Source organism: Lissotriton helveticus, chromosome 4_1 (genome assembly GCF_964261635.1).
Source record: "Lissotriton helveticus chromosome 4_1, aLisHel1.1, whole genome shotgun sequence".
Taxonomy (NCBI): Eukaryota; Metazoa; Chordata; class Amphibia; order Caudata; family Salamandridae; genus Lissotriton; species Lissotriton helveticus.
Window position 1 is genome coordinate 2011436019 of NC_136063.1, and position 25976 is coordinate 2011461994.

The 25976-nt window shown below is 45.6% G+C and overlaps 1 protein-coding gene across 1 annotated transcript in view; it reads right to left on the bottom strand.

Moving 5' to 3' along the window:
* IDS (iduronate 2-sulfatase) overlaps positions 1 to 25976 on the bottom strand; it is a 137801-nt gene that overhangs the window by 104600 nt on the left and 7225 nt on the right. The window contains exons 2-3 of the mRNA XM_078688634.1: positions 12537 to 12673; positions 6398 to 6575 (exon numbers count right to left, since the gene is read on the bottom strand). Of these exons, the coding sequence (XP_078544760.1) occupies positions 6398 to 6575; positions 12537 to 12673 (315 nt within the window). The remainder of the gene's footprint in view (positions 1 to 6397; positions 6576 to 12536; positions 12674 to 25976) is intronic.

Consider the following 25976-nt stretch of genomic DNA (forward strand, 5'->3'; position numbering starts at 1 on the left):
GGATACAGTGCTTCACGAGGAGCTAGGGGCCCCAGCTCCAAAAAGCAAAGTAGCCCAGCAGAAGCAAGTCCCGCAAGCACATTTCATGGTGTCACAGCCCCAGTATTTATACACCATTTTCCTTTGTTCTGCCCTGGCACAGGGCTGGGGGGAACCAGGCCCAACTGGTTCTGGGGGGTTACAGAGCTCCTCTTCCCCATGGTCAGGTGAGGGCTCAGTCATCAGACCACAACAGTGAGGGCGGAGCCAGTATTCACCTAGGCAGGCACAGACCTTTACAAGGTCAGGGGACTACTTCTCCCCCTACTACAAATGCATATCTCCTATTCAGCCTAGCGCTGACTCACTCTGCCCTCCCTGGAGCCACACACACCTCACCAGCCCGTCACTACAGAGCCAGACCTGCAATACACATCAAGCAGGCAGACACATAGCACACAGAAATGCCAACTTCTAAAAGTAGCATTTCTAAAATAGTGATAATAAATCTATGCACACCATTTATTATTACCATTCCAAACATACCAGATTTGACCACGCTGCTCCGCTCATATCAGGAATTACCACTGAAACAGTGGTCAGGGAATCCCCAATGCATTCCTACGAGAGGGCAGCCTCAAAGCAGTGAGAAACCAAAATGACGTCACTACCAGGACATGTCACACACTTAAGGTACATGGACTACCTTTTACCAACAATGAACCCTGCCCGCAGGGCTAGCTTTGGCCTACCTTAGAGGTGACTGACATGCAGTAAAAGGGTGGGGGGGGGGGAGGTCACAGACATGGCACACACTTTAGGTGCCATGTCACAGCAGCAGGAACACTGCGCGCACAGGCCCTGTGATGGCAAAGGCCTGAGACAGGTTTGAAAGGCTACTTTGGTGGGTGGCGCAATCAGCGCTGCAAGCCCACCAGTAGCATTTAATTTACCGGCCCAGAGTATCTGAGATACCACTTTACAAGGGACTGACAGGTAAATTAAATATGGTGTAGACCAATCTTACCATGTTTACCACAGAGAGCAAACGCACTGGACAGCAGTGCTAAAGTGCCCAGAGTCCTAAAACCACCAACACCATGTCAGAAAAAAGGCTAGGAGGAAGGCAAAAGTTTAGGGATGACCCTGCAAAAAGGGCCGAGTCCAACAACACTATCACATGTGTGGTCCTATCTGCCTGAGGAGATAGGACCCTACAATCTCTACATCTTTTCTTGGATAGTGTAAGTGCACCTGGAAGCCAGAGAGTACATGGGCTGGATACTTGTCCTCACTCGTTTCCTAGCTCCAGGATGGTTTCACTATACCCTAAGACAGTGGTTACAAACTTGACATGTGGCTCCCTTGATCTAATTGGCAGTTGGCCGTGGCTCCCCCCCCCATTTTTTTACCGGTGGACCGGTGTGTGGGGATGTAAGCCTGACCTCTGGAGTACTTCCTGTTTACTTTAAATTAATTGGGATGCAATGAAGGTATTTAATCATATTTGTAACAAAATAAAAAGAGAACAGTTGTAAAAGGGGAAAAACAAACTTTTGTTTTATGTGCGGATATGTTCTCTCAACGAGATTGTAAATGCGTTGTGAACTCCGGCGTGGGAGGCCGTATTGAAGCCAGTGACCATACTGATGTTTCAGTAATTTTTGAATGCCTTCCCCTTTCAAGGACCATCCGAGAGTTCTACTGGGTTTGGTCTAGAATAATTTAGAAAAATGAGAATGGCCCTGTCTGTAAATGCACATTTGAAGATGTTTTTTAAACAAAGAACACTCTTTTTGTAATTGTAAATGCATATTCCCTATTGAATATATGGAATATGCATTTACAATGAAATTTTTAAAAAGTGGACTGCCCGTTCTGCCCATGCTTGCTCCCTTCGTGACCTCTCCTGCCCCCTCTACCCAGGTCTGTCCCCTTCGTGTCTTGAGACTGTCACTGCTTTCCATGCCTGCTCCCTTTGTGTCCTCAGACTACCCTTCTCTCCATGCCTGCTCCCTGCGCGCACTTAGTTTGCTCCTAGTGTCCATGCCTGCTTCCGTCGTGCCCTCAGACTACCCTTCTGTCCGTGCCTGCCCCCGTGCACTCTGACTGCCCCCTCTGTACATACCAGCCCCCACGCCCTCAGACTGCCCCTTCTGTGCCTGCCTCCTTTCTCTGTGCACTCAGTCTGCTCCTTGTGTCCATGACTGCTCCATTTGTGCCCCCTGATTGACCCATCTGGCAATGCCTGCTGCCACAGTGCTTTCAGACTTTCCCTTCTGTCCATCCCAGCCCCCTCGAGCTCTCCGACTTACTCGTCTGTCCATGCCTTTCCTCCATGCCTTCTCCCTTCGTGCCCTGAGACTTCCCCTTTCCTCCATGTCTGCTCCCTTCGTGTTTGTGCCCTCTATCCATTATTCCATGCATGTTGTCTTTGTGCCCTCAGACTCAGGCGTGCAAAACCCATTGGACTCAAGGGGCTTCAGCTCCCGACCCAGACTACCCCCCACGCGCCCCCCCGGGTGTCAATCTGTGAAGCTGGCAGCTTAGAAACTGGATATGGACTGTGCCAAGTTTTTCATGGGGCTGGGATCCATTAGGGTGGGAAGAGGAGGGAGCTATGACAGAAGGCATTTAGTGTCGAGGCTGTGTTTTACAGATGCTGCGTGTCTGAATGGGGTTGACATCAGTCTGCTATTCAGCAGGAAGGGATGCGATGGATCAAACCCCAGGAGACGATGTCCTTTTCGAATTTGATCGCTGAAATAGGTGCGATTCAGTTCAGCGAGGGTTTACGGTGCCTCCTCCACCCCAGCATTCCAGTCCGTCCACTCCAAGGACATTTCAATGTCACTGCTTTAACAGTGTTAGAGGGCACCCTACAGGGGTCTGTGCTTCTGATATAGGAGAAAACAGGATGAGAGGAGCAACTGCAGTGTCAAATGGGGTGGGAAGGGTAACTGCGATGCCAAGGAAAGAGGCACGTGGCAGGTGTACCCAGAAGGGACTTCAACGTTGGCCACACAAAGGAGAGAGGGACATGTTGGAGGTTAGAAAAGCAGAGTTACTTTAATACTGGGGTGGGATGAAAGCCTCAAACCTGGTGTGAAATACGTATTAAAAATAAAAATCAGATGAGGGTGCTTCAAGATGACCCGGGAAGGATAACTTAGACTAAAACACACATTTTGTCGCTAAGCTCGTTGGCGGTGGGCTTTGTCTGCTGTTGCACATGAAAGGAACAATCAATGTGACATTGGCGAGGAGCAACAAGGCCCCTTGCTCCCCTGCCCCCCCTCCACCTCCCCTCCTCCGCCTCCCCTTCGTGTGTGGCAGCCCAGGATGAGACAGCATCCCGGGTGCACACACAGCCGCCCGCACCAGAGCACTTCACAGGTCTTTAAAAGACCATTTGCTTGTTAATTAGACCTTGCTGTTTTTTCACCCAGTCTAAGAGCCCCTGCAGCTCCACTCTGCACATTGCCCACATCGTGCCGCGGCGCCCCTGGCAAGTCATAACGGTGCACCAGGGTGCCACGGCGCAGAGTTTGGGAACCACGGCCCTAAGATGTTTGAGAATTTATAAACACAAGATGTTTAGTACCAGTTATGCCAGTGCTGGATTTATAAATAGAAACACACAGAAGACACCTTAGAGGGTCTCCTAAACCCCTACCAAGCACTCTCAAACCAATCTTAGCCAGCCTTCTCCCACGAGACAGGTTTCTGACCTCATGGGTTGAGACAGCATTCTGAGGCCAGGAACAAAACTTGTTCTGGGCAGAGGTGTTCAACGACTGCCTTCCAGGGCAGGAAGCTTCAAAAGAAATGCAACCCAGGCATCTCCCTCTAGTGTAGGATGCCAAACCCTCCCTCCATCCCACCCCCCTTCCTGATACACATTTGGCAGGACGGCTGGGGAACATTTGTTAGATTAGGTGTGCCCACATTCAGCCAGTACCACCCTTAAGGTGGAGCATGTGATGTGAGCACGACTTTGCAAATTCTCCATCTTGGGACAGCAGGAATGAACCTATCAGGGCTAGGTTAGTGCCCTTTCCCACAGAAACCGGTCATTTAGAGAGTGTAGACACCCTAAAGCTAGGTAGCTCATTGGCTACTACCCATCACCCCCTTTAAACACCCCTAAATGTAGTATCTAGGTGGTATCCCTGGACCTTGAACTTCAGATGCGGCAGACAAAGATACTGAAAAAGAGCTACTGACCAGAGAACAGAAGACCTGCTGCAGAACTGTGGCGCAAAATGCTGCCTGCTTCTTCCAGAACTCGACAATAGTCGTGTACAGCCTCATCCTGCTGCTGTGAGGACTCCAGGAACCCAGGAGCGCCCCCAGCTCCATGCTAATCGCTAATCACCGGGGGGTAGGGGGGGAGAAGAGTAGAGGAACTACTCCCCTGCAGACCGCAGGCACCGAACCCGCAGAGTGCCTACAGACTTGCTGCTCCCCGGTGACTTGGGCGCAGCAACCCAGCAGAATTAGGTACATCCACTCCAGAGGGTGAGATTTCTCTCCCCACCAAGTATGAAGACACCAGGAACTACCAGAGCCATGTCGCACCAATACCCAGGTTACTGGAATCATCTCTGCAACCTGCCTTCTTCTGACTGCAAAGACATTTTGCTGCATGTCACCCAGCCTGCCCGGCCTGGGAACCGACAAACCAGCTGTGATCCTGGCAATCTGCTCCCTGGAGTGGGGGGGGACCCCTCCCCCCTCCCCCGGATTTGCCTTCAAGTCCCCTTGTGCACTTCATAGCGTACCAGCTACCAATGACCAAATCACCCTGCTCCTTGCCAAATCTGAGACTCTACCAAGAATCTGCTGGTGAAACATTGGATCTAGCCTTGCTACTTACCTAAATCCAGATGGTGAACCTCAAAACCCAACTGTATGATTTTATATGCATTTTTCTATTTTTTCCCAATAGACTTCAATGGTGCGTAATTGCACACAAGAGATTTATTTAGCAACCTTGAAATTCAGATCTTAAAAAGTACTTACTGTAGATCAAAGTTCTTGGTCTCAAAAACTATATGAAAAAAAAAAAAGATTTTGGCATATTAGCACCAGATTTATTCTGGAGTGCGTGTATCATTTATTGTCCGAATACAACAAATGTTTAGCACTACCCTCTGATAAGCCCAACTGCTCACTTACACTACCACAAATAGAGCCGTTAGTACCATCCACTTTTGCCTCTGCATACCAATCTGGGTGACCCTTGGCTCTGCACAGTGTACTTCGTTTTAGTGCACTATACAGAAAGCCAGCTTCCTACCAACTACTACATTACTGCAGTAGTTCCTTCCAGGCACCTGCACCTCGTTCAGGCCCAAGGTGTAGTGGGCAGGCAGACAGTGATCGAGGGTGCTGGGCAGGCTGCTACTTTTTTGTAATTCATTAACCGCCCTTCGAGCATAGAGAGGTTAAAAAAAACGACTATTCCTTGACCTGCACCACAATGTTTAATAAATATGTGCGCAGATAAGAGGATTGTTGCAAGATGTTGCGTGCCGTTCGTTATCAGGTTTGAATGCAGTCTATGTTAGATCATGGAAAAACACTTTGATCCATAAAGGAGTGCAACAAGTTTTTACACAGCAAGTGCACATCTTGCACTTAAACACTACTCTAGAGAATCAATGTGTAGGCGGCACCAAAGTCTTTTCCTCTGTAGGGCTTCAAGTGCTTTTTCCGCCTTGATCATATCAGCTGTTGCCTGATCATATCAGGTGAACAGCAGCACGACAAGACCGATCTAATGAACCGAACTCGGACGAAAAAAAAAAAAAAAAAAAAAAAGGGAGTAAACATTGCTCAAGATAGCAATTCCTTAGCCAAAAAAAAAAATAAAATAAAAAATAAAAAACGCACCACTATATATATTCATGGGTTTGCTTTGTTCTTGAAAGTACGTTTGAGAAGACATTCGTATATTCCTGAGTGGTCCTCAGAAAACGGCACACTGCTTGTTCCGATGAATCACTAGCACATGCTCTTCAAAATCTGTACATGTGATACAAACAAGAAATGAAGGGCTGTTTTTGGGCGCCTGCCATTTACCACAAACTGTCTACTGTACGTCCAGTTGGATTAAAAGATTAAAACTGATGTGATATTAAATTCAATAATGGCAGCGGTTATAATAAGCAGAAATAACGTACATCAGTTTGAGTCAAGTGGATAGATTTTTTTTTGGGTTGATTTTTTTTTAAAAAGGTGGATAGTCCGCTCACTCAAAGTCATGAGCACTACGGGGGAAGGAGTAACACCTGCTCACTACCACTTCAGACGCGGCCGGAATTATTTCATCTTGATTACTAAGAGTCTGCTTTCAGAATAGTAGTGTGTATTTTAATCAATTCTGTGCAGTTAATAGAAATCTTTAGCATACCTGGATGAAAGACTTTGCCAACAGACATGGTCACATAGCCGTTCTCCTTGAAATACTGGGGCATCGTCGTGTAGTTTCCTGCATGCACGCGCCAGTAGGAGTTGAAGTCAAAAAGCCTAGTGGTGTCGGGTCTGCGCCCTGTTAAAAAGGACACTCTGCTGGGAGCACATACGGCTTGCTGAAACAGACAAGGGGAAGATTTAGTAGCAGAGAGAAAATCAGAGAAAAATGTCAGTCTCTAGTTTTGTAGCGCACTATAGTTTGTGAGAACTGGCAATCGCAAACATCACTTCAAAAGGGGAGACTGAGCGCATGCGTACAACGCCCCTCCCCCACCGCTGGCTCTATCTCACTGTATGCTTCACCATCTCTAGTTCCCCGCACTTTAATGGATACGGATCGAGAAAGAGCTGAAGCGTTCTTCTGGAGTAAATAAGAGAACTAAGGCCTGCCACAGCAAGAGTCCATACTCTGAATAGGGCGCACTTATCGTTAAATCCATTCATCCTTCTGCCATACTCTAATCACCATAAGACAAAAGGAGGCATGTAGGCACTTTACGAATCCTCAAACTTAAGATTTTCCCACCATATTTGGCCGAGACCACCTGCTCTGGACATCATACATGAAGTTTGTTCAAAATGTATAAGCAGTACCCCATACATGGTTATCCTATAAATGATATCTAAAAACATTAAAAAAATATTAGAGCAGGCGACGTGATTGAATATTGTAGGAGACCAGTTAGGATAGGTAAGAGGTGTGACATGAAAAGCCTTGGAACCCAATGTCAATTTCTACTGTGCCCGGTTCTGGGCAGATAGCCAACCTGTTTAATGTTGGTGAAGCAAGCAAGAAGATGTTCTTGGCAAGTTAAATAAAGCATGGGTAGCAAGATTTTTAATCTCGTTATATGGGACAATACATAGAGTCTCACGGATAAACCATTGCAGTAATCCTGGTGATTACCAATGAGTTGATCCAGACTGACATTGGATCTGTCTGAAACTTAGCCTCTCGAATCAAGCTACAGAATTCTAAGAGTTGAATAATTCTAGCCACATGGTCGATTAAGAAGGATTCCTAGAATTGAAGGTGAATGAGTTAAGGTGCCAGGGGTAAGGGAGACAAGACAGAAGAGAGGTAAAGTGTGTTATCACAAGGTCACCATCAGTGATGCAACCAACAGAGGCAAAGCACTCCGAGGCAGTCAAACACTGTACCCACCGCTGCCCACAAACCACAGTGTCCGATTCAGTCAATAAATGGCCTTAGTTTAACCTCTTTACAGAGAACACAGATATAATCACTTCCACAGCCCCCCATTTTAACAGCCACACTTCTATCCTCACCATCAAATGGACGCATCCCAAGTCAGTCTCGCACACTGATCTCATGAATATCCTGGACTCTCAAGGAAACCTTCGGTAAAGGAGACACCCTTCCTCATTTAATCACTTCAGGACGCTTTTCAATGCCTCCCTAAGTCAAGGAACTTTTCTAGATAACCTTAGGAGAGGTCAGATCCTTCCCCACCTAAATAAACCATCCCTGGACCCAGCCTACTCCAACTTTGGCCCAAATAGCCTCCTTTAATTCGGAGGGAAAATCATTAAGAAAGGATTGGCTACCCAGCTACAGTAACACAACAGCAAGAATCATCTTCAAATTTACCAATCAGGTTTCAGCCGACGCTGCAGTGTGGAGACAGCTGGATGCCAAGTAGTCTATTATGCCTCATCCTCAACGACAGAATGACCCCAGTCACCTGGTCTTGCTTTGACCTTTTTTTGCACCCTTCAAAGTCAGTGATTCAGTTCTAATAAGCGCTCTCAAAGCATGCATCGATTTTAAGCCTCGGTCTTGAAATAGTTCATATAGGATCTGCTTTCATGGTTAACACCACTTTTTGCTTGGGGTCAGTATGTTTGTGACTAGTCTGGGATTCTACTAATCAGGACCCCAGTCACTGTACTTTCTCCCTACATTGACCATGGGAAGTCCTGTTGTGCATCTACAGTTGGCTACTGGTGTACCCTTAAGTCCCTAGAATATGATACTAAGGTGCTCCGGGAATAAGGTACACCAGGGGTCTCCCATGTGCTGCAGCATGTATTGTGGCACCTGTGGGAGTCCACTTAAAACTGTCACTACAGGCCTGCCATTGCGGCCTGTGCGAGTTGGTGCTTGACCCCTCAAAAGGTTTCTTATATCGGATGTCACTGCACTTAAAACTTACAAGTCACACCTATGGCAGGCCTTTCAGTCCTAAAGATAGTGTGCTTGGTTATAAGTGTGAGGGTGCTTCTGCATGAGCAGGAAACCCCTACAAACCCTGGAGTCAATTCTCTAGGCTTTGTAAGTGTGGTAAAGGCAAATACACTTTTTGCCCGAAGTGGGATGGGTATGCCCAGACGTGGGTCCCTTGCACATTGTGCCACTGGATTCAAGCTAGCTTGGTTGATGAAGGGTGATGCTAGTTTCCGGTCCAGGGAGGACCTGGCTTGGCAGTTTGGTCTGGACTGTTCCCATGAGGCACAGGGTCAAGACTGATTTGCAGATGGCTGGGTCCAAACTGGGGTGGCGCAGGGGGCAAAAGGATGAATTTAACACAGATCTCTTGACTGGGGAGAATGTTTGAATCCTTCTGCATTACGTCCATCATTTGTTGCAGTTGCACTGTGTGTGTGAGGGAAGCCATTTTAATACATATAGTTGAGGTCGGGCAGTACGAGATGTCCAACTATATAGTGGCTGCACTGAAACCGGCCATGTGTGGTATCAAACATGATGGAATCATATCCAAACACAAATTCTAGTGTTGGAAGTATGATCCCATGTACTGGGAGGCATCCTATAGGTACCTCCCGTACTACTGGTAACAGCTATGCAGGTTCCAATTGCAAGCTAGTAATGCTGCCGACCACAGATACAATTTGGTCCTGCTGCGCCAAGCTTGAACAGGGTAAGGTAGAACAATAGGGTTCCTGTCACAGGGAGGTGTGACCACCTCCCAGACTGGACTTAGTGTATTGGGGTGGGGGCACTTGCCAGCGCCAGACTGCTTTAAAGGGCACATTTGGTGCCCTCCTTGCATACTTCAGTAGAAACCAGCTCAAGGAGCCCTTGGCTCCCACTCTGGCACAAAACTATACAAGGACCTGGGAGTATCTTCCCCTCCTTCCAGTCCCTCCTCTGTGAGGGACCCCTCAGTCCAAGGGTATTTAAGGGCTTACTTGAGGGTGGGTCCTCAGATTTGCTGTTTGACAAGACTCCGGACTGAAACCACGTCACTTTGACCGTCTGGCACTTGGACTTCGCCTGGGACAGAGACTGCAACAAGAAAGACTCCTGCTGCTCCTGGTCTGGCTGTTCTGAAAGTCTGTCGTCTGTTCTTCTTCCAGGATCATCATACCGGTCAGCATCAAGGGCACCCGAAGTATCTCCCTTAGAGTGAAGGAGTTACTCCTCTGCATCTGCAGGCATCGCAACAAAGTTGATCGGTCTGCTGCTCTGGACTGACCATGGACTTTGAAAGGCTCAGCAACACGTGCTGGTTCTGCAACTCAAGAGGCCTGCCCCATCCTCTGCAATTCGGAGGCCAGTATCCCTCATTGGAACCGCTGGGACCAAACCCCCTGGGCACCAAATCGACTTGCCAAGGCTTGTGGGCTCTGCACTCCAGAGGTATTCAGGCTACAAGAACCTCCATCATCTCTTCCTGCCAAGTACAACATCCTCACCACATCCTCTGCACTGTGGGCCTTCCTTCTTGGTGAGCTGCTCGAGGTCCTCTTGCAAGTCCTCTGCCTACAGTCTGGATCCCCCTGCACCCCACCCCCCTCCTCCCAAGTTACTTCTGCTCCAATGGGCTCCTCGCTTGCTCAGGGCATGCTCCAATTCTCCTGCTTGTGGTAGGTTCCTTGCTGGTCACAACATTGCTTCTTAGTTCTCCACATCACTTGCAGCTGCCAAGGCTTGTTGGTGCTGCTGTCAGACACTGATCCCCTGGTTCGAGACTCCAGACATGGTCTTCCTTAGCATTGGCTGGTTCTCACAACTGCAGCAACAAGGTCCTAGTCACCACTTTTGAACCACCCGACAACGGTTGGCATTGCTCTTCCGTGCCTCTTGGTCAGCTCCAAGAGGCATAGACTTTCCCCTCTGCTTACAAGTTCTTCTCCTCAAGATTCCACCGGACTCTTGCAGTCTTGTCCGGTGGCACCTTAGCTGAAGTCCTCCGGTGGTCTATGGTGGTTTCCGACGTTACTTCACACCTTTGCACCCAGCTTCCCAGGTGTAGGTATCCTGGTTCCTGGGGTATCCACTGTGGGGTGACTCTCCAAACTTCTGTCTTCAACAGGGTTTTTAGGGTCCTTCTTAAGAACTGCAACCACGCCTTTCCTGTGGACTTCTATTGGGACGCAGCTGCGTTTCCACTAAGCACACAGACACCGTGGGGTTCCTCTGTACTTACCTCGGGTAGTTCCATGTGTCCCCAACTCCTCTGAGTCTCCTGTTCCAAGTCCCAACTTCGGTCGCAGTTAGCATTCCACTTTAATAATACGGTTTGCCTCCCCCCTGGAGAGCACTTTATTTTATGCTACTTCCCTTATTGCAATTGAAGTATTATTGTGTAGTTTGGTATTTCTCCTACCCGGAGAGATCAACCCATTTGTCAGAGAGTGTTGTGTAATACACATTTGTATATATACACACACTGTGTGGTGCTTTTTCATTTAATCTACACTACAGGATTAAACTGGTAAAGCAAGCTGCTTAACACTCTTTCTAGAGAAGCCAGACAGTTCCTCTCCACAGCTACCACTTTGAGAGCTTTCAAAAGGCTATCAAAGGCCACTAAAACCTCCGAAAGGGTTGCCTGGATTAGTGCAAGTTGCCTCACTTAAATAAGTGTGCACCATATGGTAAGCCAGTCTCCTACAATACCTCACTAACCCGGTAACAAATAGGTTACAAAACATGGTCACACAGACATCTACAAAGCAACCCAGGGCTCCATGTTTTCCCCCATTATCTATATTTTTCACAGTGTACCTCTCAGATTCTCTTATTGACAGTCGCATCACCCTCCAATAATGCACACAGGATATCCAACTCTGCCTAAAAATATCCTTGTCCAATGACAAACTAATTCAAATCCTGCTTTGAAATCATCCAACCTTGGATTTCAAATACCATCCTAAAGCTAAACCCCTACAAAGACTGAATTCTCTTTGCCATAACCAACCGCAACAATCCAGACTTCAAGTCTCCAACTTAACCCGACCAGGCTTCATCGCCCAGCTGATAATGCAAAATCTCGGGATTCACACTCAGACCTCTTAGTCAAGAGATACGTTACCAGAAGAATGAAGACACCTGGGTTCCAACTCTCGAGGGAAAAGTGAAGCTGGTTCTCTAGGAAGGCTACTTGAGAACACACGCTTTAGTGCTCTCCCATCTGGATGGAGGTAACACCTTGCTCAGTGGCCTCCCATATACGACGCTATAGCCTCCAAAAGATCTCCTACGTGCACAGCTTGTAGTAATTTACCCTTACTCCCATGTTACACATTCCCTGCCTCAATCTTTCCATACAGTCATCTTTGAGACCAAACGCACCTCCTATGTTCTCAAGAGCACAGCTTACTTGGCAAATATATTAGTCAAGCCTAGAGGACCACACCATACAGGAACCGTGTATATTGCCAGGCAGGATACAAAAACATTGAAAAAAGGGGGGTGTATGGGGAGAATTAAAAAACAAAAAAAACTGAACATATTCAATTAGCACGATCCCTGATCTGACAAACTACATTTGACCCTCCACAATAATCATAACTTCCAAAGACATTTTCAGCACTTTGCTGCTCTTTAGATATGTTCATGCTCTACAAATAACGTACATACACAAATAGGTGCTCTGAGACATACCATTTAATTGGCTTGCCCTATCCACAATGTGGTCTCACGTCAACTGCTGTCACGGTTCCCTTACAGTGGCAGCAAAGTCTGAACACAGTACTCCAGATGCAATACATTTTTGTACGTGCTGACTAAAGACACCTCTGCAACTCACAAATACACATTCTAGCACCACAGACACCAATTGCATACATACTGAAATAGGTCTTACCTGTGCATATGCATTTTGGAAGACGACGCTCTGGGATGCAAGTTGATCAATGTTTGGAGTTTTAACAACTTTATCTCCGTAACAACCCAAAGAAGTGCGCAAGTCATCTACTACTATGAAGAGAACATTAAACTGATCTGTAGAAAGAAAACATTAAAATGTTAGATCAAACAAAGTCAAATAAATGAGATGGATTTTTTCCTACGTTTAATATTGTTCATCTTTGCTACAGCTGAACACCTGAGAACAATGCTTCAAAAAGGTGCAAGAAGAACCAGACAGCACAACAGCCACTTTAGTAATCCAGATCAGGACTTTCTACTCAAGGGATAACTAAATTGCTAAAATAAATCTTCAAATGTTAGCACACATTCAGCACTAATCTCAGAATCGCATACAGCTAGTAAAATGGTGGTGCCTTTCTTGCAAGTCAAAATAAACTACACCAACAACTTTGTGGCATCATGGGGCTGCCACCACTAAAGTGTCATTTAAGACGTTCTGGATTAGATCAGAGTCTGCAGCAGGGTCTCCAGCCTGTTTGCCCCAGCCGTGGCCTAAAATTCAAGGGGAGAATGGTGGTATGGTTCCAAGAATAGGACGTCCATGCAGACCAACAGATAAAATAATTGCATTTATCCAGCACTTACTACCCCCAATGAGGCGCTGAATCACTTTACGGTGATTAGCATGCTAGGTTTGTGGTTTATCCAATGGGATATTCTTGATTATTAAGGTTAGGCATGTGCTCTCCAGCAAACAAATTCCATGCTTCTATTGGAGTTACTTTGTGATAGATTACATATTACCAGGTAGGTGTGATAATTAGTGGTGGCTATGGTTTCATGTGAATGGTTGGTGCGATAGAAAGGCTGGTGCAGATTAGGTAATTTTAGGCTACAAAGATAGGGTATTAAAGAGGAGAGGTTGCGATCTGTGAAATTCGGTATCGGCAACTGCAGAATTTCAATAAAATAATTAAGAAGACAGACATGAGCCAGAGGAGGTTATACTTAAAAATAAAAAGTTATGCAGATGGACTGTACGGAGAGGACCACTCTGAGGAGAGGAATCAAGCTAGAGTAAGTCAAGGTACATTTTTCATGCAGGGTTTTAGGAGTATAGAGAGCAAGGCTTTCAGAGATATTAAGCAATTAGACGCTGTAGAAAGAACCATAATACATGGTGCTCCATATCCTATTTCATTAAACATTAGGAGCCCTAGCCTGCAGTGTGTGAATGAAGCCTAGGAAGGTCCTGTTCAACATAGCCTTGAGTATACAAACCTTGGTACAGAGTCTGCACACTACAAAAGAGAAGAAAAGGTCCAGTTTAAAGATATTCCCCCACTATTCTGTATTGGTCATTGGTTTATTGAGTAATGACATTCATACAAATGCCAAAGTAGTCATAACCAAAATCTACACAGTACTGAGAACAAAAAACAAAACACCAGTCAAGATGGATACAAAATGCAATCATGATAAAGAAAAGCAGATCAATGAGCTGCAACACAGAAATCTAAGCATATTCTATAAACTCATGTGCATGGCACTGCCGAGCACACCTGTGTAAGCATTGTACATTGTTTTATGCAAATCATTGCTTTACCTTGATCAATCCCTACTTATATAGTGCAGCTTGTCACCAGCGAAGGTTTCATGGTTCTGGGGTGCAGGTCTCAGTCAAAGAGCCAGGTCTGGAGTCCCTGCCTGAAGTCTGTCAACGAGGGTGATGGGCAAAGTTGGCGGTGAATGGGAAGGATCTTCCAGGATTTGGCCGCAAGGTGGGAGAAGGATCGTCCTTCGGTGCAGCAGGGATGGATGCGCAGTGTCTTTGCAAGGGCGAGCTGTGCAGAGGTTTCTGGATGGTTGGTGGCAGTTCAGGCGGTGGTTCATGTATGCCAGTCCACGGTCGTGGAGGGTTTTGTAAGCAGGGGTCAGAAGCTTGAATTGACAACTTTTCTGGATGGGGAGCCAATGGAGGTTATCGGGTGCTGGGTGATGTGGACCCTTTTAGGCAGGTTGAGGCCCAGTCTGGCTTCTGAGTTCTGGATCTTCGAGTCTTCAAGAGTTCACTGGTGGTGCCTGCATATAGGGCGATGCCATAGTCCAGACAGCTGGTGAGGAGGGCCTGCATCATGGTTTTCCCAGGGGGGGAAGGGGGGTTATGGGAAGCAATTTCAAAATTCTGCAGCGCATGCAGAGGGCATGGAAGCGAGTGGAGTAGATGGCGTTGATGTTTCATTCAGTTAGGTAGTCAAAGTGTGCCCTGCCTTTCCTGCATGAGTCGAGATGAAACTGCTCACTATTCCGTTGAAACCCACAACCAAAGCCAAAAGATGCGTCGAGGAAATTCAACCACCGACCACACCAGAACCTGGCAAGGAACAGGAGAAGGAAGAGCTGTATTGCGGCAACGCCGAAGGTGAGGAAGAGGAGCAAACTTACCAGGGCACTACATCCTCGGAGTCGCAGGACTTGCAGTGGCAGGATCTCAACACCGGACGACATAGGTATCTATGACCAGGTCATCAAAAGAGCTGCAGACACATTGAGTGCAGCTAGAGGAGGAGAAACCCCAACCTTGCTTCCTCTTGGAGACAATTTTGCCATCACAGACAAGAAGCCACTTCCTACCCATGTTACCAAGTGTGCTGGAACAGGGGGGAAGGAGGCCTTCAAGGAAACTGCTATGGGTAAAGCAGTAACCCCCAAGGACTGAGGAAAAAGTACAAACGCTATTCTAAGGAGCCTATGTATATTAAAAAAATCAGTACCAGCTGATTAAATTATAACAGCCACGGCTAGGAACAGGGCAAATATACCCACAAATACCGAACCACCTCCAGATAAAGAGCGCAGGAGAATGGACCTAGTGGGGGAGGAAGATGGAAAGAAATGCGGTGATCCAATGGCGCATCTCCAATTCCAATGCGCTCATCAACAGGGACGCATACCAGCACTGGGATGTAGTGGGCGAACTCCTAAAACACCTACCAGAGCAATACCAGTGAAGGGCGAGCCACCTGGTAGAAGAGGGAAAGAACATGGCAAATACATGTCTGAAGTCGGCCCTAGACTCAGCGGACACAAGCAGGCAGATGCTGGGAATAACAGAGAAGGCACCCTTCACCGGGGAACAGCTTTTCGGCGCTCCAGTGGATGAGAAACTGAATCAACTCGAGAAGGACAACGAGCCAGCTAGGTCCATGGGGGGACTGCAGTATAGAGGAATGATAAGGGGGAACACCTTCAAGGAGACCAACGGGTGAGAGGGACCACCAATCTGTGGCACCTCACCAAAACTTCCATCAGGGTTATCAAGGAGGTAACCATGGACACCAGCAGCAAAACTGGCAGTACCAACCCGGAGGACAATCCTTTTGAGGGCACACACACGAGGAAGAGGAAATGGACAGCGAGGGGGGTCAACATCCAAGTGACTCCACTGCAGGACCAACGCACACCCAGTCTACATCTCTAGGGGTGCAGCATGAGATAACACAAAGACCAAAACTAACTCAAGACCAACAACAGTTCCTCCAGCACACTACTCCAGTAGGTCTCAGGATAAAGCACTTCCTTCAGGAGTGGAGGAAGCTCACATCAGACAAATGGATACTTAACCTCACACAATATGGTTACTGTATAGAGCTAGAAAAAAAACACCTCCAAACAAAAAGGCCAAAGGGCAGAGTACACTCAGCAAAGGAGCATGGTCAGTTGCTACAAGAAGCACAAGAACTTCTAAAGAAAAAAGGCCATAGAAGTAGTACCATACAAGGAAAGGAACAAGCGTGTCTACTCCACCTACTTCCTCATACCAAAGGTGGACGAGACCTTCCAGCTTATTCTGGATCCAAGGTTCTTAAACAAGTTCATAAAAACTTAAAGATTCAAAATGACATCTCTCCAAGAGGTAATACCCCAGTTACAGGAAGAGGATTATATGGCAACTATCGACTTAAAGGATGCTTACTTACACATCTACATCAGCAGCAAACACAAACATCTGCTAAGGTTTATGATCAAGACTCACTACCAGTTCACAGTGCTGGCATTCAGACTCAAATCTAAACCAAGGGTTTTCACAAAATGCCTGGCAGCAGTAGCAGCGCACTTAAGGAGGCAAGGAATACATGTATATCTATACCTCGACTATAGGCTGGTAAAAGCAAACTCGTATAGCAAGTGCAAGCGGCACACGGAAGAGGTCATACAAGCACTAGTCCAACTAGGGTTTTCAATTCATTGGGGAAAATACTCAATAGAGCCTGATCTGACGATATTCTTAGGGGCGTAGATCAACATCTTACAGAGAAAGGTGTTTCCAAGCGCAAAGAGAACTTTGGCAATATTGAAGGAGACACGTCTTTACCACAAGGGGTGAGCTCCGACAGTGTGCAAACTGATGGGAATGATGGCGTCATGCATACATTTGGTCCCAAATATCCACCTACACATGAGGACATTCCAAGAATGGATCCAACAACAATGGTCTCAGGCAACAGGGAGTTGGGAAGATCTAGTGGTTGTCACAAACAATACAGCACCAAATAGCGTGGTGGAACAAGAGGAACATAACGCAAGGGAAGCCTCACAACCAACTCCAACAGTGACCATCACAACAGATGCCCCCCAGATGGGGTGGGGAGCACAGACAAACACCCTCAAGGTAAGGGGATTGTGGTCACAACAGGATGCGATAAAGCACATAAACTACCTAGAGCTAAAGTCAGTGTTCCTAGCCTTAAAAGCCTTTCAGAAACAACTGTACGGACACAGGGTACTAGTCTAAATGGACAATACAACCACCATGTTCTACATCAAGCAAGGTGGGACACAATCAGTGCTGGCACAGGAAATATGGACATGGGCAATTCCAAGACAAATAGATTTGCTAGCAATACATCTACCAGGGAAGGACAATGTGGAAGCAGACAGACGTCAGCATCCCACGAATGGGAGATCAACCAACAAGAAATCCAAAAGATATTCCACAAATTGGGAACTCCGCAAATAGACATATTTGCAACACACCAAAATGCAAAATGTCAAAACTTCGTATCCAGACAACCATGCAAACGGTCCCTAGGGCATGTACTATGGATAAGCTGGTCAGGGACATTTGCCTATGCTTTTCCACTAATACCATTGCTACACAGAGTACTAAATAAATGCAGATTTGGCAACAGGACGCCAATACTGATAGCACCTCAGTGGGCCATACAAACCTGGTTCTCGCAGATCATGGAGATGGCACAAGCGCCCACACACAGGTTCCCCACAGGAAAGGACCTGTACGATGCAAACCAGAAGGGTACTACACCCAGAGCCGGAGAGCCTCAGCCTGGCAGCATGACACCTCAAGACCTAGAATTTGCACACTTCAAACTACCAGCAAGCACAATGGCGGTGCTTAGAGAGGCAAGGAGACCTACCACAAGAAAGTGCTATGTAACAAAGTGAAAGAGATTCTCTGAATGGCGCATTAGGGAGAAACTACCAAGAAGAATTACCAAGGAATCAACAGTACTAAAATACTTAACACATCTACTACAAAATAAACTAAGCTACAAATCTCTAAGGGTGCACTTATCGACGATAGTGGCTTACACAAGAGAAACAGGGAAGAGTTTCTTCCCCTCCCAAGTAGTAAAGAGATTTCTAGAAGGGGCAAAGAAAATTGCACCTCCAAACAGAAGGCCACCTCCAGCATAGAACCTCAACTTAGTGCTAACCCAATTGATGAGAGCATCATTTGAGCCTATTCATTAAGCAACACTGCATATGCTCACGCTAAAGACAACCTTCTTAGTAGCCATCACATTGCTACGGAGAGTGAGCGAATTAGAAGAGCTAACACTACAAGAGCACTACCTACAAACACACAGCAACAGGATTGTAATGAGAATGGACCCACATTTCATGCCAAAGGTGGTGTCACGGTTCCACATTAATCAGACACACACTGGACGCCAGGAGCGCAGTAATGCACTATATAGGAAGGACAAACTAGTGCAAAAAACCAAGCAATTGTGTCTTTTGTCAGCAGTTTTTTTGGGACGACCAGTTACCAAAAATACCATTGCACGATGCATTGCACAAACTATACAATTCTGCCACAAACAAGCTGGGCAACAATTACAAGGAGCAGCGCATCCTCACTCAACAAGGAAGAGCGGAGCAACAATTGCGTTTCTAGCAAATCCACCTATTCAAGACATTTGCCAAGCAGCAACATGGTCTTCAGTGCACACGTTCACTAAGCACTACTTTGATGATATTCAAATGAACAAGGAAGCGCAAGTTGGACAGAAGGTCTTACAATACATATTCAGTAATCAATGCTCATCTTCCACCCAGCCACCACAAAATTAAGAACCCGCTACAAAGTCTATGCACTGCATAGTGAATCCTGAAAGATTCATGCTGCAAAACGTCTAGTTTTACCGTTTAGTGTAGTTTTGCAGCTTGAAGTCTTTCTTGATTCACTAGCGAACCCACCCTCTTCTGCCGGAAAGATGACAGCAGGAAGACTAATAAAAACAAAAGACAGACCTTAAAAGGAGAAGAAAAGAAAAAGAATCCGAAGATGGCGACCATAGGTGGGAGACACATCACGAAGGACATGGTATGTCAACACCCACCTGGGAGACACACACACACACAAAATAAAACCACACACAATACAACAATTCCGGACCCAACCACTAGATGGCTGAATAATGCACAGCATTGTGAATCCAGAAAGCTTTCAAGCTGCAAAACTACACCGACAGGTAAGAAAATATACGTTACCTTATATCTAGGAACTATCCCAGTGTGATATTTTGGTATATCACACGGATTAGAAAGGTAGTCTAAGAAGTACTCTATAAAGTAATCCAAACGCAATTGCAACTGTATTTGAATATTTTACAAACCTGTTTCAAAAAGTCCATTTTCATCCAGCTTGCTTGTTGAGCAATCTGTCTAGAAAAGTATAATTCCACTTACCTGCACAAAGTCCTGTTTGGTTCTAAAAATAAAATACAACAAAATAAATACTTTTTATACGAACAAATTGGTCTGAGTTCAGTCTTTGAGTGTGTGATATCATTTCCTGCCCGAGTTTGTACATTAAATGCTTAACTCTACCCTCTGATAAAGCCTTACTGCTTACCCACAGTACCACAAATGGAGAGTAAGGTATTATCTACTTTAGCCTCTGCCTACCTTTGGGGATCCCCTGGACTGCACACTATACCTTACTTTGGTATAGTATATACACAGAGCCAGCTCCTGCAGGGAGTGTCGGGTGGTAGTCAATTGGCTACTTACCCTTGGGGTCACTATAACCCCTACATGACCGTCAAGGAAGAGGCACCTCGAATCTGCCCTCGTTGCCACCCGGGATGACCTTAAGAACACAGTTGACTGCAACGGGGTTGCTGCGCTACTTGGCTTGGACCTCCCAGCTTCCTTTGACACAGTTGACTGACACTCTTGTACAGAGAGAAATGCATCCTGTAATTTCTGTAGATGCTTGAAAGCTGGTATTTCACATTTAATGGTTCTTATTCCTCCAAACTCCATACCAACATATTTGCAGTATGTTCATTAACCTACTGAACAGCGTTACCAGCAGCAAGTTCAAGTATGCCCTTTTAGGAAATTGGTAAAAATAGGGTTCTGTGACCTAAGCAAAGTGCTTCAGTAAAACTAAACAGATATTGGTTTAATATTGCTCTTGTCCTATTCAGGAGTGAGGGCCGTCTGAGACAAGCCTGGGAATGCCACCCTGCATCCACCTTTCCCCGCTTGTCTGAATCAACTCTGCATGTGAAAGTTGCCTCACTGGACCATCTGACATCCCCAGGTAATTCAGCCCACCTCTAGGCGTGGCTGGCAGCATGTAACCACCGACTTATTCCCGAGACCTTGCCAATTAGTTTCTGGCGAGTAGGAAGACAAACTGACTTTTGACCTCTGTTTGAGGGCGAAACAAATATGACAGGATGGGATTTGGAGGCATCTTTGTTGCTCACAAAGTGAATGAGCAATGGAGATGCTTTGAATCTTGTTGACCTGTCCAGTTTGTCCTTGCTTTCAGAGACATAATTTAAATACATTACAGCTAGGTCGAATGGATCTTTCAAGTTATTAAACCTGCAGGTCTAGTAACATTTTTTATGATTTTTTGAGCCCCGATTGATAAGTTATAGATCACATATTTACAATTCATAACAGACAGAATTACATGATTTATGATCAAAATCGTTGATGCAGAGATTAAAATCCAAAACCTTGCGGCTCAAGAAAAAACGCTAAAGAAAAAACGCTAGACCACCCCATATCGGTTACTGGGAGGGTATGTGGACCTACTGTCAGAGCTGCTGACTTTCTAACTGTGGATCCTGTGACTATGGGCAGGTCACTTCATGTTCCTGTGGCAAAAATGTGTCCTTGTGTTAGTTTGGAGCGCTCCGATTCACGCAGGTTGAGTTTGGCTATATAAAACTACAAAATAACAGAATGGTTTTCTGAGCTGAGCGTGTTTTGTATGTAAAGCCCAACGAGCTGCGGCAAACGAAAAACATATTTAACCCTTAACTGTCTGACTGCACAATATCCCTACATTTCTTGTGTCCGTGTGCAACTTAAAGACAAGGCTGCAGAGCTTAAAGAAACCCTCCTCACTAAAATAAATATATATAAATATTTATTTTTTTTAAAGCATCTTCAAAGCACTCCCCGATTTCTCACCCCATACCTCTATCAATAACTTAGATCTACATATACGTACGTCCTTTATGCATCTATAAACTTTCCATGTACTTATGGATCTATATATTTATTACTTTCCTCTAATTCAGCATATGCAATGCACTACCCTATTTCTCACCCTATACCTCGCTCAATATATCTTCTACCTCAACTCTGACTCATCTCAAACCTCTTTCTACTACTCTTTCCAACGCACTACCCTACTTCTCACGCTATACCGCCATCAATATATCACCTACTTCCACTCTCTCATCTCAAACCCCATACCACTACTATGATCCCCAAAATAGCCCTGTCTATATTCTCCTACACTAACCCTCCTTGCACCATCTGCCACCTCTTCTACTATACTGATTCCCCAAAATAAGCCTTTCTAAACTCTTCCGACACTTCCCCTCCAGATCCCTTTTTCACTCATCCCGAAGATCCCACTACTGCTATGACCTCCCAAAAACAAAAATAGGAAAAAAAAGCCAAAATCCTTCACTCTTCCATCTCTCCACTATCCTATTCAATCAAAATAACAGACTTCCATGTCCACTTCTCAAATTTCATATTTCACTGTACTAATTCATGACTAATCCTTTATGGGTTCCGGAGTAGCGTGCAACTCGCCGAAAAAGTGCTTCAACACCCCATTAGGGGTAACAAGCGATATATATATATATATATATATTATTTTTTTCCAGGCAATGGCCCTTAAGCATTTTGAGAGGGCACACAACAGCATTCCGCCCTCTGGCCTCATGATGCAATCTGCTTTTCACAACCATTTTGCAATTCAGTTCGCCGTTGCGTTTCAAGGCCATTCGGCCTCTTCATGGGCTACCAAAACCACACAGCTGACACTCACATTTGTAAAATTGCTGGCTTTATTTACTCCCATGTCCGCCCCCAGTGGGCGTATGCTAAGTGTAATATGACAAGTGCATTTTGGGGCATGGAGTCCGACAACGTGAGCATGAAAGTCTTTGCAGTCCACTAGACTTCAGAACAGGAGGCAAGCTCTACCTCAAGCCCTTGGAGATACTCAGCACAAGTAAAGAAAGTGCAGTCCAGTCCTTTCAGTGCCCAAGGCAGAAGCAGTAACTACAGGCCAACCCAACAAAGCAACACCACAACAAAGGGGCAGTACTCATCCTGGCAGGTCTTCTAGGCAGGGTCCTTGATTCCAGTGAGTTATAAAGTTCTGGGCCCCAATATTTATACTCAAAATCCCTTTGTTCTCTCAGGCAGAGAGTGTCTGTGCTTAGTCCAAACCAGTTTGGTCCGGTCTGGCCCAGCTTCCCAGCAGGAGGTGAAGACAGCACTGTCCAAGGAAGATCAGGCCTATTCAGGTGCTAGTGAAAACCCCTCCCACTACTCTGAAAGCAGATCAGGTCTATTCCGCCAAGCCCCGACTCATTGCGGAAAGGCAGGACACACAAACCCTCTCCCCAGCAGCTGTCTGAGAGAATGTACATCTCCAGCCCCTGTAACTCCAAAGCCAGACAGTCAATCCACAAACCAAGCAGAGGCACACAGGATGGCTAAGCAAGAAAATACCTACTTTCTAAAATTGGTATTTTCAAACACAGAACATAAAAATCATCTTTACTAAAAAGGTGCATTTTCACATTCTGAGTCCAGGCATACTAAACTCAAATTCCCCCCCCATCTTTTCCTAATGGGAAGTTATGCTTATAAGATGTTATAAGTAAAACTCCCATTCTATCCTATGGGACAGATAGCCTTGACATAGTGAAAACGAAATGCACTGTAATTCACTACCAGGACATGCCACACACACCAATACATGTCCTACCTATAACATACACAGCACCCTGCCCCCAGGGGTACCTTGGGCCACCTTAGAGGTGACATATGTAAGAAGAGGGAAGATTAGGGCCTGGCAAGTAGATGCACTTGCTAGGTCGACATGGCAGTTACAAACTGAATGCAGACCCTGCAGTGTTAGGTCGGAGATAGCTTTTCAGGGCTACTCATGTGGGTGGCACAATCAGTGGTGCAGGCCCACTACTAACATTTGATTTACAGTCCCTGGCACACTCAGTGCACTTTACTAGGGGCTTACCAGTAAGTGGGCCAGTCATGGAAACACCAATTTACAAAAGGAGCACTCACACTTAACACTGATCAGCTGATACACTAAACCAGCAAAAAACACTAAACCAGCAAAAACAGTAAAAACCAGGAGGTGAGAAAGCAAATTCACATGGGAAACACGCCAAAAGATGCCAGGCCTAACAAAGAAAAAAATTAAAAATTGACTAAAGTTAGTCATTTTACCTTCAACAGTAAATGTAGACAGAAAAAACTGGAAAATGTGCTTTATAGAGGTTCTAGAGGTCTGACTAATAACGAAAGTAAAAAGACTGAAAGGCCACGCTAAAAATGCCTAGACAATTTCATATAAGGTTATGTTTAGGAATCGTGTCTGCATGGGTGGCTCGCCGATAGAAGGCAAAAGAGCGGTGACCCACCACTTTAAAATCACCATAATTCATCTCAGGTTTAATTAGCATAGTGTAGGGGCCAGGCAGTTTTATTCTAAGAAGGGGTGTGGCATTCACAATTTTTTTTGCAAAGATGCTGCGTATCTGAAGTGCGCATGTCAATCTAGTCGATGCCTTTTTAACAGTCAGAGAGTACATCTCTGTAGTTCGGCTTTATGGATAGCTGTATTTGGATGTCAGACTGGCTCTAATGATGTGAAATCTAAGCCCAAACAGTGTGAACATGTAAAAAGACAAAATAATGAAGTAATACTATCATAAGTTGCCTTTTGCTAGCACATAATTTGGTCCTCCCCTGCTGCATAATTCAGTGACCCTGCATATGACAAAACCAGCAATATAGTGGATCTTAGATCTCCAGGTCTACCCAACTGTAAGAGTGATCAGTCCACACCAAAGACTGTCTGGCCAATCTGCAGTCAGCAGCCACAAGGCTCAGTTGTGAACAGTGTTGACGTGGCATGGTTACGATTCCCCGCTTACGTCCGCTGTCAGACGCTAGGAGCGTCATGCAGAACTACAAGTCCCGGCATGCTCGAGCCCTTCCGGGACGCACAAAGCTTCCAGTTCAGGAGAAGAAAAGGTCAGCCGAAGTGCCAGCTGAGCGCAGATTATTAACAGTTGTGAGGGAGATGCAGGGTTCTGGTCTCAACGAAGGGTCGGGTAAGGGTGCAGTTGCACCACAATTTTTCCTATCTAGCTTGACTTCTGCTTGGCAATTCAGTTCACGTGGGTGCAGGAACCCGCCAAGCTGGTTGAACTGATAAACGTTTACCACAAAATGTTTTCCCAGCAGGGAATCATAACGCGGTTGTTACAACGACCGAGTTGTGATTCCGCATACCATTACTCCACAAGTCGGAACAATGACTTGCGGAGGGGGGGGGGGGGTTAAAATCCAACACCTAGTGTCCGCACATACTGGAGTTGGAATAGTATATTATACTATTCCAAACATCCAGCGCCCCCCCCTGCAAGTAGTTGTTCCAACTTGCAGAGTAATGATATGCAGAATCACAATGCGGTCATTGTAACGACCGCGCTGTGATTCCCTGCGGGGTAAAAAACTGTGGGATAACAGATTCGGTTGAAATGTATGCCTTTTTCTGCTGGATGTTTAGAAGGGTGAAGGTACCCTCATATTGATTATCGTTTTTATCTGGTGCTCATATTCTGGGAATTTTGATTATGACTTAAGGCAAAGACAATCTAAATTGTGGGGATTATATTTGAAAGTGACAACATTGGGCATATACTGTTTTTCCTATTGTTTAAGGCAGTTGCCTACAACGTTAAATTCCTTGGGAATGCGGTCATAAACTTGTTCATGTTCCGCTCAGTTATTACTTGGAATGTTCTCGAAATAGGAGGAAATTATCAAAACAAAGAAATGTTAAGTACAATGAAAGCAAACGTGATATACTTGTCAAACCTGGACTTCATTATTTTTTTAAATGGCTCATGCCTAGCTATTTAACAGGGGCATCCTAGGGGTGAAGGCCACACCCTGTGATGAGTGTAAAGACCATTCATATGGTATGTAGGGAAACCAATCAAAACTGTTTAGGACCATGTTGAATAACTGTTTGGGAGTAACAATATGTCTATTCCAAAAATGCATTATACTGTGCTGTTCTACTGAATATAGAACAAGGATGTCCATAAATCTTTTCCAATGACTGTCGTGTTTCTTGAAGAAAGGTTCCTATTTTTACAAGTACTGTCTATTGCCTAGAGTGGATAGGGTGAGAACATAGATAGCTGTATCATAAATGCATGTTCTATTTCCAGATGACCCTCCCTGCTGTTCCCTTCCTATCCTTCCCTCGCTTGATCATATCAAAATTCTGTGCTTTAAAGCAGACGGAATTGAGACGATCAAGAGGTGGACCTAATTGTGCATCGCTCCAATTTCAAGGTACAGGACTGCAGATGACAGACATTGGCCGTAGGGGCATTCTGCCTATCAACTGTGGTGTTTTTTATAGAACCAAGCAGGTGGTAAAGGGGGCACATTTTCCTGGTTTGAACTAGGGCCAATGGTACCATTGCTATGCCACTGGATGGCTACCACAAGCTTACATTCAATCACACTCACTTGCTCCTTGCAAGTCAAGGACAATTTTTACTCCCCACCACTTTCAAACGTCATC